This window comes from Giraffa tippelskirchi, chromosome 14 (genome assembly GCF_054371585.1).
Source record: "Giraffa tippelskirchi isolate mGirTip1 chromosome 14, T2T-mGirTip1v1.2.pri, whole genome shotgun sequence".
Taxonomy (NCBI): domain Eukaryota; kingdom Metazoa; phylum Chordata; class Mammalia; order Artiodactyla; family Giraffidae; genus Giraffa; species Giraffa tippelskirchi.
This window is the reverse complement of record NC_137288.1, coordinates 8,859,265-8,876,524: the sequence shown is the minus strand read 5'-3', so window position 1 is coordinate 8,876,524 and position 17,260 is coordinate 8,859,265. Positions and strand designations below refer to the sequence as shown.

Sequence of the window (17,260 nt, the reverse complement as noted above, 5' to 3'; positions counted from 1 at the left end):
CTCCAACTACTGTAAGACTCCATTGGAGAGTTCTCATTTGTATGTCATTTGAACTAGCCTTTGATATCTGAAAGGACGGTGTACGTCCTTTCAAGATACCATGTGCCAAACGAAGCCCTTTTGGCAACTGCCATCATTATCTCCAGGCAGGCATTGCTGTGTCAAGGGTGACATCTCAGCCAGAAGGCAGAGGCTGAGCTCGTCTTGTTGCACCAGCTCCCAAAAGAAGCCAAGAAAGGGAGCTGGAACAACAAACCACCCCAACACCCAGGAAAGCGTTCTTCATGACAGAAGGCTAGAAAATGACCCAACATCCTTGTGGCCCAGAACCCCTCTAGAAAATCACTGTTCCATAAAAAAGAGAAACACATGGGAAGTTCCAAGGAGAGGCAATGCCCATGGCCCGTGTACTTGAGAGACGGCCTGACCGCTCCGGGGAAGACACGCACCGACGGAACCCCTTGGGAAACAGCAGTGATAGTCCTCACCGTCGTAAGGGTTTCCTCTGGGGACAACCTGCCCGGGGCACCACACGAGGGAGCAGACCGGCTTCTCTTCCTCTGCCCCCACACCATTCACTCATGAAGGCAGCTCAGGTGTTCTCATGCCCTGCCTGCCTGCCTGGCTCATCCGTGAGCTGTGACCACCTACAGGGCAGGACTCCACCTTCTCCTCTCTGTGTACCGTGAATCTGCACACAGTGGGCTTGCAGAACCTTAGGAGACTTGAGCCATTCCCACTCGAGCCAGAACCCTCCCCAGGAAGGAAAACAGCTGTGGAGTCGTTTTGGCCCCAGCACTGGTTCGAAAGCCTGGCGCCTCCTACAGCCTCTACGGTGTGAAGAGGGAGGTCCCTTCTGACAGAGCTTTCCGGGTCTCAGATCTAAGCTGTTGTTTCACTGTCAGCTGTGTCTCTTCCGTTGCAGCCAGGTGGGCCACGCTGCTCCAAAGGAGCTCACAAGCTGAGTTTCAAGGGAGGTATAGAGAGGACAGGGATGGCTACAACGTACTGCAAACTGAGTGAGGGTCCCCACAATCCTCAGCAAAGGTCTGTGGTGTGCAAGTGGGGAGTAGAGGGCCCCCAAGTTCCAAAGGAAGGGAGGTAGTCGGGAGCTAAAGCCCTTGGCCGCTGTGGTAGTAGCTGCAGATGGCAGCTCGTCCACAGTGCACTTCGAATGAGGTCATATGAGCGGGACTCTGGAAATGGCTCCGAAATCGGGAGAAAGGGGTCAGGGTATGTGGGAATCCGGCGGGGGTGGGGGGTGGATGAAGGAAGGTGTCCCTCCTCTCTCCAGTGCAATTTGGTTTGGTGAGTCTCAAAGCTACCAGATGGCACTTCCCAAGTCAGGCCCCCGCAGGAATCAGGGTGGGCTGCGTGCCTCGGCCCCTGCCACAGGGACAAGCCACACCAGTGGCCTCCCTGAGCTCCAGTGGCCGGATCTGGGGGTTCTGTCTGGGTGCACACCTCCTTGCTGTGGCCAAGTTCCCCCCTTCTCTGAGCACCAGCTTCATCCTCTCGAATGAGGACATCGATTGCTACCTTGGCACGTTACTCTCTTCATCCTGTGAAGACTCATTAGGCTTATCCTACAATTACTAGCTGGCCCGAAGAGATATCTCCTGAATCCAGATTAAGCTGGAGTCTCCCAGGCTCATCTGGCATGTCTTCCCTGAAGTCTGCCAAAACCCACACCCTTGCATTTCCAGGGACTCCCCTTAGCCAGCTGGGCAGAAAACCCAGCATGGTTCAAACAAGCTGACAGACAAGCGGGAGAGGACTCACGGGCAGACGGCTTCCCTCAGGTCTCGGGTGGAGCTCTGGGACCACAGCAGCAACGGGCCATCCCAGGCCCTGGGCTCAGCAGCGCCCTCATTCTCAGGCCGGCGGCTCTGCCCTGAGGGGAGCAGGAAGGTCACCAACTGCCGCAGGCGGGCCTCACGCCCCTCCCACTGCTGGAGCCTGACCTCCCCCGGCCCCACCCCTTCCCCTACCCCAGCAGGACGACAGCTCGTCTTCCCCTGGCTTCCAACGGGAGGCCCGGCCCTGGGCCCCGATTGGGCACTGCCCCAGCCCGGAGCCAATCACAGTGGCCAGGGAGGTGGAACGCACCGATTGGCCAGGGCCAGGTCATGTGACCATACTCCCCAGGAAACTCAAATATTACCAAGGTTCCCTAAGAAACCAATGAACAGAATTATCCAGTAAAGGCAAACCGTGCTTTTTAATGAGGCCAATGTCACAGAAAAAAAAAAAATGCTTCACAATGAACTGCTCAAGGAAGCTACTAAATAAACTTTCAGAAAAGTTTAGTAGTTTTTTTTTTTTTTTTAATAGGGTGACGGAGAGCTATACCTTTCCCGTCTATGTGAATTTAGGTTTAAACTAGATTTCCCTTGGCTATTATATAAGACAAAAAAGCCCACATCCCCCCCTTTCACTCCCCCCCACCCCCAAAAAGTGTTTTAATCTATAGAATTTTTGTGTCCTCAGTTGTGTCTGATTCGCGGCAACTCACGAACTCTACACAGCCAGGCTCTTCCGTCCATGGAATTCAGGGCAATTTTTTCTGTCCCAGTAAATGCCCACCCTGGGTGATCCAAAGGCAAGGGCTCAGAGGCTCCTGAGAGACTAACTCCTTTCAGCTGAGCACAGAGCTGGCTCCTCACTGGGATGCCTGTGGCCTGGGGCTCCCTGAGGGGAGAGCAGCACTCGCCCCACCGTGTGGTCACTGCTGGAAGTGCAGGCTGCTCCTCACTCCCCCTTGACAGTGTCCCTGAGGGCAGAACAGTGTGAATCGAATCAAGGTGGAAATGCAAACTCCAATGCAACCAAACTCCCCACAAGGTCTCTAAAACCACTCAGGAACAGGGAATTGGAAACTGCAGGGGATGACAGGAATGGAGATGGAGACTTGACACCTTACACCGAGTTCACTTCCAGTTATCCCTAGACAAACTTTCCATGAAAACTTGTCACAAATCTCGAAGAACAATGAGCAGAAACCGGACACGTGCTTTGAGTCTTCACACACAAAACTAAAAGCCAGTCCACAAAAAAAAACCCAGAGAATACAGTGGACTTTGCAAAATCAAAGATATCTACTGTGGGAAAGACCTCATGACAAAAGCAAAAGACAGGTCATACATCGCGAGACGAATGAGTGGAAACACAAAGCTTATCAAGGATGTGTCTCCAAACAGACAAAGAACACCAACACAACAAGCCTGTGAAAACTAGGGAAAGGTCTGAAGGGACACCAGACTGAGGAAGACACACACAGAGGATCCCGGATGATGTCCAGCACTGAGGGCCTGAAGAAACAACAGTCTAGTTGCACCCCCTCAGGCCTGTGTGACCGTGGATGAGGCCTCTGTTTCCCGGTGGCTCTGAGAGATGGACAGGGAGGAAGGGGAAGAGAAGTCACTTGCATTTCTAATACTCACAGCAAAGTCTTCCAACGAGAAGGGAATTATCACCCCCACTGACAATGCCATTCACTGAAGTGATACCCACCAGTCCATCTAACCCAGAAGGGAAGGATGGACCTGTTCTCACAAAACGGCGAGAGATGGAAGAAGGAAGATCAAGCCCACACCAATCACTGGAAAGAGAAGCTGTGCTCAGGGCTGGAAAGAATTCCTATTGGGAAAATGATGTCACAGCCCCACAAGGCAATCCACAGCTTCGATGCTATTCCTCCCAAAATGCCAATGCATTTTCGCACCGAACAAAGAATTGCAAAAGGGGTACGGAGACAGAAAAGAGCCTAAACTGTCAATACAATCCGACGAAAAAGCCCCGATACGGACATCCAAGGTTGTGTGAAAGGAAATTAGACGACCAAACTAGGATCCTCAGGAGAGTATCGGAGAAGGCAATGGCGACCCACTCCAGTACTCTTGCCTGGAAAACGTCCTGGACGGAGGAGCCTGGTAGGCTGCAGGCCATGGGGTCACGCAGAGTCAGACACGACTGAAGTGACTTAGCCGCAGCAGCAGCAGCAGGACAGTATGCTACTGGGAATACAACAACACACACAGATCCAGATCGATGGAATAAAGTGGAGGGTCCAGAAACAAACCCCAGCATCCATGGTCAACTCATCTCTGACACAGAAGGGGAGAATATCCAAATGGGAACAAGAAAGCCTCTTCAATCAATGTCCATGGGAAAACCAGACAGCTACATCTGAAGAACGCTATTGGTTTTGATCTCATACCACCTCAATATAGGGGGAAAACCTCACCCTAAAGACTGATGTCATGAGATAGCTAGAAAGAAGCGTAGGTCAAAGGCTCCTTAACATCAGAGTCTCCTTGCCATTTGCTGGGCGGAGGTCGAAATGGGTCTCTTCAAGTAAGGCAAAGAGGTACACGAAGTACACCCATGGGTTTCCATCCAATGGAACCTCTTCACAACAGAGAAGCTAAGCATTCACAAATGCAAAAGATAGGAAACAGAACATGAGAGACTCCTTGCAAGTGGTGTATCTGAGAAGGGGTTCATATGGAAAGAGACAAAGAATGCACAGCACTCAGATTCCAAGAAACAACACCACCACCACCCTTGACCCTTCCCCCATGACCAACTCCGACCTAAAGCCTTTCTCTCCCTCTAACCTATCCCTAAAACATAACCCTCATCTAATCATATACATGTGCATCCCTAGCATCCATCCATCCACACACGAGAGAGAAAGAGGAAGACACAGACGGAACTGAGAAAGGAAAAGAGAGGGACACAGCCAGAGAGAGACACGGAACCAAAGAGAGGAAAGGAGTCGACGGTCCAGACTTTTCCTCAATCTGCCTCGAAGGTAGAAGCAATGACAGCGCCCTTCCACCCCAGGAGGGGGAAAAGGACGGAAGGTTTGGAGAGGAAAAGACAAGAACGCAGGGAGCCACTAGAAGCTCAGCCACCCGCAGAAGCCGAGCTGGGACACTTGAACAGAATCTCAATGGAAACAGAGGAGCAGAAAGTTGGCTACTCTTTTCTATAAGAGAGGGAGACCTTCGAGTCTTCCTTTCGGTCCTCCAACTTGGATGCGGGGTCTCAAAACAGTCAGGAGGGGGAGTGCCTTTTCCTGGGTACCACGGCACATCCAGGCCTCGTTCTGCCCCATTCTGTGCTGTGTCAGCCCTGGATGGAATCTTTCTTTCTGAAGTCTCAGCGCACAAGCTCCACGTGATATCGGCCCCAGGTGGAAAGGCATGGAGCTGCTCGTAGGCCGACAGACCTAGGAAGCAGATGGGAGAATGACCACCACTCTGCAGATGGAGAGACTGGGGCAACCCTGAGGGGCATATGCTTGTCCAGGGCCACACCACTTATGAGAAGAAGGAGCCTGGTCTGAGAGCAGTGGGGTCCTCGGAGCTCAGGCCCTGGCTGAACCCAGGCCTCCCCAGGGCTGTGGGCTGGGCTGTGTGGGTGTCACTGTGCCTGCACATGGCCTAAGGGGGGTGGTCGAGCAGTCAGAAACCCAGAGATTCCCTTGGGAAGTTTTGGGGAAGGGACCTCAGCACGAACCCCAGGAGATGATGTCACCTGCCGGCAACAGAACCCAACAGAACCCGCAGCCCGGGTATCCAGGCCTCCAGAGCGGAGAGGAGCCCCCAGCCAGTTCACTGGCTGCCAGGATGTTCTGCTGTTTGCCCCTGCCCAGAGGCCGGGGCCTCAGGAGTGCTCACAGGCAGTGTGCGCGGGCACCCTGTCGACGTTGGCTCAGGACACCCCCGAGAGGCCTCTGGCCCTTTGCCCGGAGAAACAGAAAGGTAACACGGGGAGCCCCAGGACGGACCAGGCCGCCTCTCCCATGCCACCCGGAAACAGCGGGTCCTTTGCCTGTGTGTGTGGATGCGGGTTTCTTGGGGTGTGTCTCCCTCAAGGAAGCCCAGGCGGATGTGGGGTCAGAAGCCTGCGGACAAGTTGTGTCCACACCCCATGGGAGAGCAGGCTGGGCGGGATGGGGAGAGTGCGGGCAGCGGCGGCCGCCCAGGCGGACCTCACACCCTCAGGTGGGTCTCTTTCCTCCCGGGTGGGGATCTGAGCAGACACACGTCTCTGACCCTTCTGGGAAGAGAAGTTCGAGCAGGCAGAAGCAGCGGCTCCACTGCCCAGGCCCAGCTCGGAAAACTCCTAGCATGGCTGGCTGACGGTCACTGTCGTTGCAGAGCTTCCCACGTGATGAGGCCGAGGACGGGGACACCCCATCCACCTCCCGGAGGGAGGGGTCGGAGCACCCCCCCCCCGCCCGTGAGGCCCAGTGCAGGCTCCAGGTGAGCGTGCCCACGGAGGCATCAGCCCCACCGGGGGAGAAGCGGAGGCGGGGAAGGCCTGCTGCCGAGACACCGCCCAGGATACACCCGGCGGCCCAGTCTGAGGCTGCCACGGAGCTCAGCACACCCGGCTCCGACCCAGAGTCCCGAGAACCCCGGCCTCTGAGGCAGCAGGAGGACCTGGAGCCCAGCACGCCAGAGCACAGAGGTGAGGACGCTGGGGCTGGTGCACGGGAGTGTGTGGGGAGGGGGTGCTGAGCTACACAGGGACGAGTCCCCGAAAGCTGCTGCTGGGCCTGCAGCAAGCGCTGGCCTCACACCCCCCGCCCCCCATCTTGCACACTTCAGTCCCAAAAGACATCCGACGCTGGGTATTCTTTGGGAATCTCTTGGAAGCTTTCTGTCCCGGGAGACGCACATGCCAAGGCTGGCCTGTGGGCAAACTTTGCTTCTCCCCCAGCTCTAGCACTGGCCTCCAACTGGAACCAGGCTCCGCTTCCCAGACCTGTCCCTACAGAGGTGCTGGCTCCAGGTGCAGGACCCAGGGATCCACCGAGGGCAGATGGAGAACCGAGACTTGCCCTCGCAGAGACACCAGGCCAGCTGGGTACTGGCCAGCACACCGGGCAGATCGGATCTCCATGCCTGCAGGACCCCCAGCCCCAGGCACTGATGTCCCACCCCCTCAGCCAGAACCTCCACCTCCACGTGCACCTCTACCTGCTCGGGCTCTGGCAGGAGAACCCGAGGCAGAGGAGGAGTCACCGCCTCGGCAGGGAGAGCCTGCCCTGGCTCCCGCGCAACACCCAGACGCCCACGATGACTCACCCACCCCTGCAGGGAGAACGAGCCCCCGCTCTGGACAGACACCCAGAGCCCTTGCCGGAAACACCACGTCCAGGGGAGCGGTCGGCTCTGCAGCCTCCATCCCCGTCTGCTCACCGTGGACGCTGGCAACTCGGTCTGCCCCCAGGGGACATGGAGTTCCTTTCCCCTGAACTGCTTTGCATTTGGTTTGTTTCCACCTTTCTGGTGATGTTTTATTTTTTGTATGGTTTCCTGTACTTTTGTTGGTTAAGTTGGGATTAGTAAACTTTTTCATCATTGTTGCAATTTGGGAACACTGTTGTGTAACTCTGGTGATACTGTGTTACCATCACCACTTTGTAGTTTCAGACCCGTTTGATCTTTATGCCCCACCCCCCAACAAAGCCTGGATTCAAGGCAAGCACGCCCTGTTCATCCCTTCCCCCGATCCTGAACACAATTTCATCCTTTCTTTGTGCATTCCTTCCTATATTCTTGGTGTCCCCAATCAATGACTCTCAGTGAAATGACTGACGGAGTGTTTTTTGGACTCTCCAACTACTGTAAGACTCCATTGGAGAGTTCTCATTTGTATGTCATTTGAACTAGCCTTTGATATCTGAAAGGACGGTGTACGTCCTTTCAAGATACCATGTGCCAAACGAAGCCCTTTTGGCAACTGCCATCATTATCTCCAGGCAGGCATTGCTGTGTCAAGGGTGACATCTCAGCCAGAAGGCAGAGGCTGAGCTCGTCTTGTTGCACCAGCTCCCAAAAGAAGCCAAGAAAGGGAGCTGGAACAACAAACCACCCCAACACCCAGGAAAGCGTTCTTCATGACAGAAGGCTAGAAAATGACCCAACATCCTTGTGGCCCCGAACCCCTCTAGAAAATCACTGTTCCATAAAAAAGAGAAACACATGGGAAGTTCCAAGGAGAGGCAATGCCCATGGCCCGTGTACTTGAGAGACGGCCTGACCGCTCCGGGGAAGACACGCACCGACGGAACCCCTTGGGAAACAGCAGTGATAGTCCTCACCGTCGTAAGGGTTTCCTCTGGGGACAACCTGCCCGGGGCACCACACGAGGGAGCAGACCGGCTTCTCTTCCTCTGCCCCCACACCATTCACTCATGAAGGCAGCTCAGGTGTTCTCATGCCCTGCCTGCCTGCCTGCCTGGCTCATCCGTGAGCTGTGACCACCTACAGGGCAGGACTCCACCTTCTCCTCTCTGTGTACCGTGAATCTGCACACAGTGGGCTTGCAGAACCTTAGGAGACTTGAGCCATTCCCACTCGAGCCAGAACCCTCCCCAGGAAGGAAAACAGCTGTGGAGTCATTTTGGCCCCAGCACTGGTTCGAAAGCCTGGCGCCTCCTACAGCCTCTACGGTGTGAAGAGGGAGGTCCCTTCTGACAGAGCTTTCCGGGTCTCAGATCTAAGCTGTTGTTTCACTGTCAGCTGTGTCTCTTCCGTTGCAGCCAGGTGGGCCACGCTGCTCCAAAGGAGCTCACAAGCTGAGTTTCAAGGGAGGTATAGAGAGGACAGGGATGGCTACAACGTACTGCAAACTGAGTGAGGGTCCCCACAATCCTCAGCAAAGGTCTGTGGTGTGCAAGTGGGGAGTAGAGGGCCCCCAAGTTCCAAAGGAAGGGAGGTAGTCGGGAGCTAAAGCCCTTGGCCGCTGTGGTAGTAGCTGCAGATGGCAGCTCGTCCACAGTGCACTTCGAATGAGGTCATATGAGCGGGACTCTGGAAATGGCTCCGAAATCGGGAGAAAGGGGTCAGGGTATGTGGGAATCCGGCGGGGGTGGGGGGTGGATGAAGGAAGGTGTCCCTCCTCTCTCCAGTGCAATTTGGTTTGGTGAGTCTCAAAGCTACCAGATGGCACTTCCCAAGTCAGGCCCCCGCAGGAATCAGGGTGGGCTGCGTGCCTCGGCCCCTGCCACAGGGACAAGCCACACCAGTGGCCTCCCTGAGCTCCAATGGCCGGATCTGGGGGTTCTGTCTGGGTGCACACCTCCTTGCTGTGGCCAAGTTCCCCCCTTCTCTGAGCACCAGCTTCATCCTCTCGAATGAGGACATCGATTGCTACCTTGGCACGTTACTCTCTTCATCCTGTGAAGACTCATTAGGCTTATCCTACAATTACTAGCTGGCCCGAAGAGATATCTCCTGAATCCAGATTAAGCTGGAGTCTCCCAGGCTCATCTGGCATGTCTTCCCTGAAGTCTGCCAAAACCCACACCCTTGCATTTCCAGGGACTCCCCTTAGCCAGCTGGGCAGAAAACCCAGCATGGTTCAAACAAGCTGACAGACAAGCGGGAGAGGACTCACGGGCAGACGGCTTCCCTCAGGTCTCGGGTGGAGCTCTGGGACCACAGCAGCAACGGGCCATCCCAGGCCCTGGGCTCAGCAGCGCCCTCATTCTCAGGCCGGCGGCTCTGCCCTGAGGGGAGCAGGAAGGTCACCAACTGCCGCAGGCGGGCCTCACGCCCCTCCCACTGCTGGAGCCTGACCTCCCCCGGCCCCACCCCTTCCCCTACCCCAGCAGGACGACAGCTCGTCTTCCCCTGGCTTCCAACGGGAGGCCCGGCCCTGGGCCCCGATTGGGCACTGCCCCAGCCCGGAGCCAATCACAGTGGCCAGGGAGGTGGAACGCACCGATTGGCCAGGGCCAGGTCATGTGACCATACTCCCCAGGAAACTCAAATATTACCAAGGTTCCCTAAGAAACCAATGAACAGAATTATCCAGTAAAGGCAAACCGTGCTTTTTAATGAGGCCAATGTCACAGAAAAAAAAAAAATGCTTCACAATGAACTGCTCAAGGAAGCTACTAAATAAACTTTCAGAAAAGTTTAGTAGTTTTTTTTTTTTTTTTAATAGGGTGACGGAGAGCTATACCTTTCCCGTCTATGTGAATTTAGGTTTAAACTAGATTTCCCTTGGCTATTATATAAGACAAAAAAGCCCACATCCCCCCCTTTCACTCCCCCCCACCCCCAAAAAGTGTTTTAATCTATAGAATTTTTGTGTCCTCAGTTGTGTCTGATTCGCGGCAACTCACGAACTCTACACAGCCAGGCTCTTCCGTCCATGGAATTCAGGGCAATTTTTTCTGTCCCAGTAAATGCCCACCCTGGGTGATCCAAAGGCAAGGGCTCAGAGGCTCCTGAGAGACTAACTCCTTTCAGCTGAGCACAGAGCTGGCTCCTCACTGGGATGCCTGTGGCCTGGGGCTCCCTGAGGGGAGAGCAGCACTCGCCCCACCGTGTGGTCACTGCTGGAAGTGCAGGCTGCTCCTCACTCCCCCTTGACAGTGTCCCTGAGGGCAGAACAGTGTGAATCGAATCAAGGTGGAAATGCAAACTCCAATGCAACCAAACTCCCCACAAGGTCTCTAAAACCACTCAGGAACAGGGAATTGGAAACTGCAGGGGATGACAGGAATGGAGATGGAGACTTGACACCTTACACCGAGTTCACTTCCAGTTATCCCTAGACAAACTTTCCATGAAAACTTGTCACAAATCTCGAAGAACAATGAGCAGAAACCGGACACGTGCTTTGAGTCTTCACACACAAAACTAAAAGCCAGTCCACAAAAAAAAACCCAGAGAATACAGTGGACTTTGCAAAATCAAAGATATCTACTGTGGGAAAGACCTCATGACAAAAGCAAAAGACAGGTCATACATCGCGAGACGAATGAGTGGAAACACAAAGCTTATCAAGGATGTGTCTCCAAACAGACAAAGAACACCAACACAACAAGCCTGTGAAAACTAGGGAAAGGTCTGAAGGGACACCAGACTGAGGAAGACACACACAGAGGATCCCGGATGATGTCCAGCACTGAGGGCCTGAAGAAACAACAGTCTAGTTGCACCCCCTCAGGCCTGTGTGACCGTGGATGAGGCCTCTGTTTCCCGGTGGCTCTGAGAGATGGACAGGGAGGAAGGGGAAGAGAAGTCACTTGCATTTCTAATACTCACAGCAAAGTCTTCCAACGAGAAGGGAATTATCACCCCCACTGACAATGCCATTCACTGAAGTGATACCCACCAGTCCATCTAACCCAGAAGGGAAGGATGGACCTGTTCTCACAAAACGGCGAGAGATGGAAGAAGGAAGATCAAGCCCACACCAATCACTGGAAAGAGAAGCTGTGCTCAGGGCTGGAAAGAATTCCTATTGGGAAAATGATGTCACAGCCCCACAAGGCAATCCACAGCTTCGATGCTATTCCTCCCAAAATGCCAATGCATTTTCGCACCGAACAAAGAATTGCAAAAGGGGTACGGAGACAGAAAAGAGCCTAAACTGTCAATACAATCCGACGAAAAAGCCCCGATACGGACATCCAAGGTTGTGTGAAAGGAAATTAGACGACCAAACTAGGATCCTCAGGAGAGTATCGGAGAAGGCAATGGCGACCCACTCCAGTACTCTTGCCTGGAAAACGTCCTGGACGGAGGAGCCTGGTAGGCTGCAGGCCATGGGGTCACGCAGAGTCAGACACGACTGAAGTGACTTAGCCGCAGCAGCAGCAGCAGGACAGTATGCTACTGGGAATACAACAACACACACAGATCCAGATCGATGGAATAAAGTGGAGGGTCCAGAAACAAACCCCAGCATCCATGGTCAACTCATCTCTGACACAGAAGGGGAGAATATCCAAATGGGAACAAGAAAGCCTCTTCAATCAATGTCCATGGGAAAACCAGACAGCTACATCTGAAGAACGCTATTGGTTTTGATCTCATACCACCTCAATATAGGGGGAAAACCTCACCCTAAAGACTGATGTCATGAGATAGCTAGAAAGAAGCGTAGGTCAAAGGCTCCTTAACATCAGAGTCTCCTTGCCATTTGCTGGGCGGAGGTCGAAATGGGTCTCTTCAAGTAAGGCAAAGAGGTACACGAAGTACACCCATGGGTTTCCATCCAATGGAACCTCTTCACAACAGAGAAGCTAAGCATTCACAAATGCAAAAGATAGGAAACAGAACATGAGAGACTCCTTGCAAGTGGTGTATCTGAGAAGGGGTTCATATGGAAAGAGACAAAGAATGCACAGCACTCAGATTCCAAGAAACAACACCACCACCACCCTTGACCCTTCCCCCATGACCAACTCCGACCTAAAGCCTTTCTCTCCCTCTAACCTATCCCTAAAACATAACCCTCATCTAATCATATACATGTGCATCCCTAGCATCCATCCATCCACACACGAGAGAGAAAGAGGAAGACACAGACGGAACTGAGAAAGGAAAAGAGAGGGACACAGCCAGAGAGAGACACGGAACCAAAGAGAGGAAAGGAGTCGACGGTCCAGACTTTTCCTCAATCTGCCTCGAAGGTAGAAGCAATGACAGCGCCCTTCCACCCCAGGAGGGGGAAAAGGACGGAAGGTTTGGAGAGGAAAAGACAAGAACGCAGGGAGCCACTAGAAGCTCAGCCACCCGCAGAAGCCGAGCTGGGACACTTGAACAGAATCTCAATGGAAACAGAGGAGCAGAAAGTTGGCTACTCTTTTCTATAAGAGAGGGAGACCTTCGAGTCTTCCTTTCGGTCCTCCAACTTGGATGCGGGGTCTCAAAACAGTCAGGAGGGGGAGTGCCTTTTCCTGGGTACCACGGCACATCCAGGCCTCGTTCTGCCCCATTCTGTGCTGTGTCAGCCCTGGATGGAATCTTTCTTTCTGAAGTCTCAGCGCACAAGCTCCACGTGATATCGGCCCCAGGTGGAAAGGCATGGAGCTGCTCGTAGGCCGACAGACCTAGGAAGCAGATGGGAGAATGACCACCACTCTGCAGATGGAGAGACTGGGGCAACCCTGAGGGGCATATGCTTGTCCAGGGCCACACCACTTATGAGAAGAAGGAGCCTGGTCTGAGAGCAGTGGGGTCCTCGGAGCTCAGGCCCTGGCTGAACCCAGGCCTCCCCAGGGCTGTGGGCTGGGCTGTGTGGGTGTCACTGTGCCTGCACATGGCCTAAGGGGGGTGGTCGAGCAGTCAGAAACCCAGAGATTCCCTTGGGAAGTTTTGGGGAAGGGACCTCAGCACGAACCCCAGGAGATGATGTCACCTGCCGGCAACAGAACCCAACAGAACCCGCAGCCCGGGTATCCAGGCCTCCAGAGCGGAGAGGAGCCCCCAGCCAGTTCACTGGCTGCCAGGATGTTCTGCTGTTTGCCCCTGCCCAGAGGCCGGGGCCTCAGGAGTGCTCACAGGCAGTGTGCGCGGGCACCCTGTCGACGTTGGCTCAGGACACCCCCGAGAGGCCTCTGGCCCTTTGCCCGGAGAAACAGAAAGGTAACACGGGGAGCCCCAGGACGGACCAGGCCGCCTCTCCCATGCCACCCGGAAACAGCGGGTCCTTTGCCTGTGTGTGTGGATGCGGGTTTCTTGGGGTGTGTCTCCCTCAAGGAAGCCCAGGCGGATGTGGGGTCAGAAGCCTGCGGACAAGTTGTGTCCACACCCCATGGGAGAGCAGGCTGGGCGGGATGGGGAGAGTGTGGGCAGCGGCGGCCGCCCAGGCGGACCTCACACCCTCAGGTGGGTCTCTTTCCTCCCGGGTGGGGATCTGAGCAGACACACGTCTCTGACCCTTCTGGGAAGAGAAGTTCGAGCAGGCAGAAGCAGCGGCTCCACTGCCCAGGCCCAGCTCGGAAAACTCCTAGCATGGCTGGCTGACGGTCACTGTCGTTGCAGAGCTTCCCACGTGATGAGGCCGAGGACGGGGACACCCCATCCACCTCCCGGAGGGAGGGGTCGGAGCACCACCCCCCCGCCCGTGAGGCCCAGTGCAGGCTCCAGGTGAGCGTGCCCACGGAGGCATCAGCCCCACCGGGGGAGAAGCGGAGGCGGGGAAGGCCTGCTGCCGAGACACCGCCCAGGATACACCCGGCGGCCCAGTCTGAGGCTGCCACGGAGCTCAGCACACCCGGCTCCGACCCAGAGTCCCGAGAACCCCGGCCTCTGAGGCAGCAGGAGGACCTGGAGCCCAGCACGCCAGAGCACAGAGGTGAGGACGCTGGGGCTGGTGCACGGGAGTGTGTGGGGAGGGGGTGCTGAGCTACACAGGGACGAGTCCCCGAAAGCTGCTGCTGGGCCTGCAGCAAGCGCTGGCCTCACACCCCCCGCCCCCCATCTTGCACACTTCAGTCCCAAAAGACATCCGACGCTGGGTATTCTTTGGGAATCTCTTGGAAGCTTTCTGTCCCGGGAGACGCACATGCCAAGGCTGGCCTGTGGGCAAACTTTGCTTCTCCCCCAGCTCTAGCACTGGCCTCCAACTGGAACCAGGCTCCGCTTCCCAGACCTGTCCCTACAGAGGTGCTGGCTCCAGGTGCAGGACCCAGGGATCCACCGAGGGCAGATGGAGAACCGAGACTTGCCCTCGCAGAGACACCAGGCCAGCTGGGTACTGGCCAGCACACCGGGCAGATCGGATCTCCATGCCTGCAGGACCCCCAGCCCCAGGCACTGATGTCCCACCCCCTCAGCCAGAACCTCCACCTCCACGTGCACCTCTACCTGCTCGGGCTCTGGCAGGAGAACCCGAGGCAGAGGAGGAGTCACCGCCTCGGCAGGGAGAGCCTGCCCTGGCTCCCGCGCAACACCCAGACGCCCACGATGACTCACCCACCCCTGCAGGGAGAACGAGCCCCCGCTCTGGACAGACACCCAGAGCCCTTGCCGGAAACACCACGTCCAGGGGAGCGGTCGGCTCTGCAGCCTCCATCCCCGTCTGCTCACCGTGGACGCTGGCAACTCGGTCTGCCCCCAGGGGACATGGAGTTCCTTTCCCCTGAACTGCTTTGCATTTGGTTTGTTTCCACCTTTCTGGTGATGTTTTATTTTTTGTATGGTTTCCTGTACTTTTGTTGGTTAAGTTGGGATTAGTAAACTTTTTCATCATTGTTGCAATTTGGGAACACTGTTGTGTAACTCTGGTGATACTGTGTTACCATCACCACTTTGTAGTTTCAGACCCGTTTGATCTTTATGCCCCACCCCCCAACAAAGCCTGGATTCAAGGCAAGCACGCCCTGTTCATCCCTTCCCCCGATCCTGAACACAATTTCATCCTTTCTTTGTGCATTCCTTCCTATATTCTTGGTGTCCCCAATCAATGACTCTCAGTGAAATGACTGACGGAGTGTTTTTTGGACTCTCCAACTACTGTAAGACTCCATTGGAGAGTTCTCATTTGTATGTCATTTGAACTAGCCTTTGATATCTGAAAGGACGGTGTACGTCCTTTCAAGATACCATGTGCCAAACGAAGCCCTTTTGGCAACTGCCATCATTATCTCCAGGCAGGCATTGCTGTGTCAAGGGTGACATCTCAGCCAGAAGGCAGAGGCTGAGCTCGTCTTGTTGCACCAGCTCCCAAAAGAAGCCAAGAAAGGGAGCTGGAACAACAAACCACCCCAACACCCAGGAAAGCGTTCTTCATGACAGAAGGCTAGAAAATGACCCAACATCCTTGTGGCCCAGAACCCCTCTAGAAAATCACTGTTCCATAAAAAAGAGAAACACATGGGAAGTTCCAAGGAGAGGCAATGCCCATGGCCCGTGTACTTGAGAGACGGCCTGACCGCTCCGGGGAAGACACGCACCGACGGAACCCCTTGGGAAACAGCAGTGATAGTCCTCACCGTCGTAAGGGTTTCCTCTGGGGACAACCTGCCCGGGGCACCACACGAGGGAGCAGACCGGCTTCTCTTCCTCTGCCCCCACACCATTCACTCATGAAGGCAGCTCAGGTGTTCTCATGCCCTGCCTGCCTGCCTGCCTGGCTCATCCGTGAGCTGTGACCACCTACAGGGCAGGACTCCACCTTCTCCTCTCTGTGTACCGTGAATCTGCACACAGTGGGCTTGCAGAACCTTAGGAGACTTGAGCCATTCCCACTCGAGCCAGAACCCTCCCCAGGAAGGAAAACAGCTGTGGAGTCATTTTGGCCCCAGCACTGGTTCGAAAGCCTGGCGCCTCCTACAGCCTCTACGGTGTGAAGAGGGAGGTCCCTTCTGACAGAGCTTTCCGGGTCTCAGATCTAAGCTGTTGTTTCACTGTCAGCTGTGTCTCTTCCGTTGCAGCCAGGTGGGCCACGCTGCTCCAAAGGAGCTCACAAGCTGAGTTTCAAGGGAGGTATAGAGAGGACAGGGATGGCTACAACGTACTGCAAACTGAGTGAGGGTCCCCACAATCCTCAGCAAAGGTCTGTGGTGTGCAAGTGGGGAGTAGAGGGCCCCCAAGTTCCAAAGGAAGGGAGGTAGTCGGGAGCTAAAGCCCTTGGCCGCTGTGGTAGTAGCTGCAGATGGCAGCTCGTCCACAGTGCACTTCGAATGAGGTCATATGAGCGGGACTCTGGAAATGGCTCCGAAATCGGGAGAAAGGGGTCAGGGTATGTGGGAATCCGGCGGGGGTGGGGGGTGGATGAAGGAAGGTGTCCCTCCTCTCTCCAGTGCAATTTGGTTTGGTGAGTCTCAAAGCTACCAGATGGCACTTCCCAAGTCAGGCCCCCGCAGGAATCAGGGTGGGCTGCGTGCCTCGGCCCCTGCCACAGGGACAAGCCACACCAGTGGCCTCCCTGAGCTCCAATGGCCGGATCTGGGGGTTCTGTCTGGGTGCACACCTCCTTGCTGTGGCCAAGTTCCCCCCTTCTCTGAGCACCAGCTTCATCCTCTCGAATGAGGACATCGATTGCTACCTTGGCACGTTACTCTCTTCATCCTGTGAAGACTCATTAGGCTTATCCTACAATTACTAGCTGGCCCGAAGAGATATCTCCTGAATCCAGATTAAGCTGGAGTCTCCCAGGCTCATCTGGCATGTCTTCCCTGAAGTCTGCCAAAACCCACACCCTTGCATTTCCAGGGACTCCCCTTAGCCAGCTGGGCAGAAAACCCAGCATGGTTCAAACAAGCTGACAGACAAGCGGGAGAGGACTCACGGGCAGACGGCTTCCCTCAGGTCTCGGGTGGAGCTCTGGGACCACAGCAGCAACGGGCCATCCCAGGCCCTGGGCTCAGCAGCGCCCTCATTCTCAGGCCGGCGGCTCTGCCCTGAGGGGAGCAGGAAGGTCACCAACTGCCGCAGGCGGGCCTCACGCCCCTCCCACTGCTGGAGCCTGACCTCCCCCGGCCCCACCCCTT

The 17,260-nt window shown here is 55.4% G+C and overlaps 2 protein-coding genes and 1 long non-coding RNA gene across 3 annotated transcripts in view; 2 read left to right on the top strand and 1 right to left on the bottom strand.

Annotated features, from left to right (window-relative positions):
- LOC145534148 (uncharacterized) overlaps nt 1-17,260 on the bottom strand; it is a 770,273-nt gene that overhangs the window by 493,377 nt on the left and 259,636 nt on the right. The window contains exons 33-35 of the long non-coding RNA XR_014074274.1: nt 17,059-17,170; nt 9,421-9,532; nt 1,783-1,894 (exon numbers count right to left, since the gene is read on the bottom strand). This is a non-coding gene — a long non-coding RNA (uncharacterized LOC145534148). The remainder of the gene's footprint in view (nt 1-1,782; nt 1,895-9,420; nt 9,533-17,058; nt 17,171-17,260) is intronic.
- Nucleotides 5,572-7,396, top strand: LOC145534091 (uncharacterized). The gene is made up of 3 exons (XM_081561459.1): nt 5,572-5,771; nt 6,171-6,483; nt 6,736-7,396. Exons 1-3 carry the CDS (start codon nt 5,637-5,639, stop codon nt 7,362-7,364), a joined length of 1,077 nt encoding a protein of 358 aa, XP_081417585.1. The 5' UTR covers nt 5,572-5,636; the 3' UTR covers nt 7,365-7,396.
- LOC145533887 (uncharacterized) lies at nt 12,627-15,028 on the top strand. Its single transcript, XM_081561232.1, has 3 exons — nt 12,627-13,409; nt 13,809-14,121; nt 14,374-15,028. Exons 1-3 carry the CDS (start codon nt 13,173-13,175, stop codon nt 15,000-15,002), a joined length of 1,179 nt encoding a protein of 392 aa, XP_081417358.1. The 5' UTR covers nt 12,627-13,172; the 3' UTR covers nt 15,003-15,028.

Excerpts from the sequence above, each read along its gene's own strand:
- LOC145534091 (XM_081561459.1), top strand. The coding sequence starts at position 5,637 with ATGTTCTGCTGTTTGCCCCTGCCCAGAGGCCGGGGCCTCAGGAGTGCT. Across the intron at positions 5,772-6,170 it reads TTGCCCGGAGAAACAGAAAG|AGCTTCCCACGTGATGAGGC; the intron begins GTAACACGGGGA and ends CTGTCGTTGCAG. Across the intron at positions 6,484-6,735 it reads CAGCACGCCAGAGCACAGAG|CTCTAGCACTGGCCTCCAAC; the intron begins GTGAGGACGCTG and ends CTTCTCCCCCAG.
- LOC145533887 (XM_081561232.1), top strand. The coding sequence starts at position 13,173 with ATGATGTCACCTGCCGGCAACAGAACCCAACAGAACCCGCAGCCCGGG. Across the intron at positions 13,410-13,808 it reads TTGCCCGGAGAAACAGAAAG|AGCTTCCCACGTGATGAGGC; the intron begins GTAACACGGGGA and ends CTGTCGTTGCAG. Across the intron at positions 14,122-14,373 it reads CAGCACGCCAGAGCACAGAG|CTCTAGCACTGGCCTCCAAC; the intron begins GTGAGGACGCTG and ends CTTCTCCCCCAG.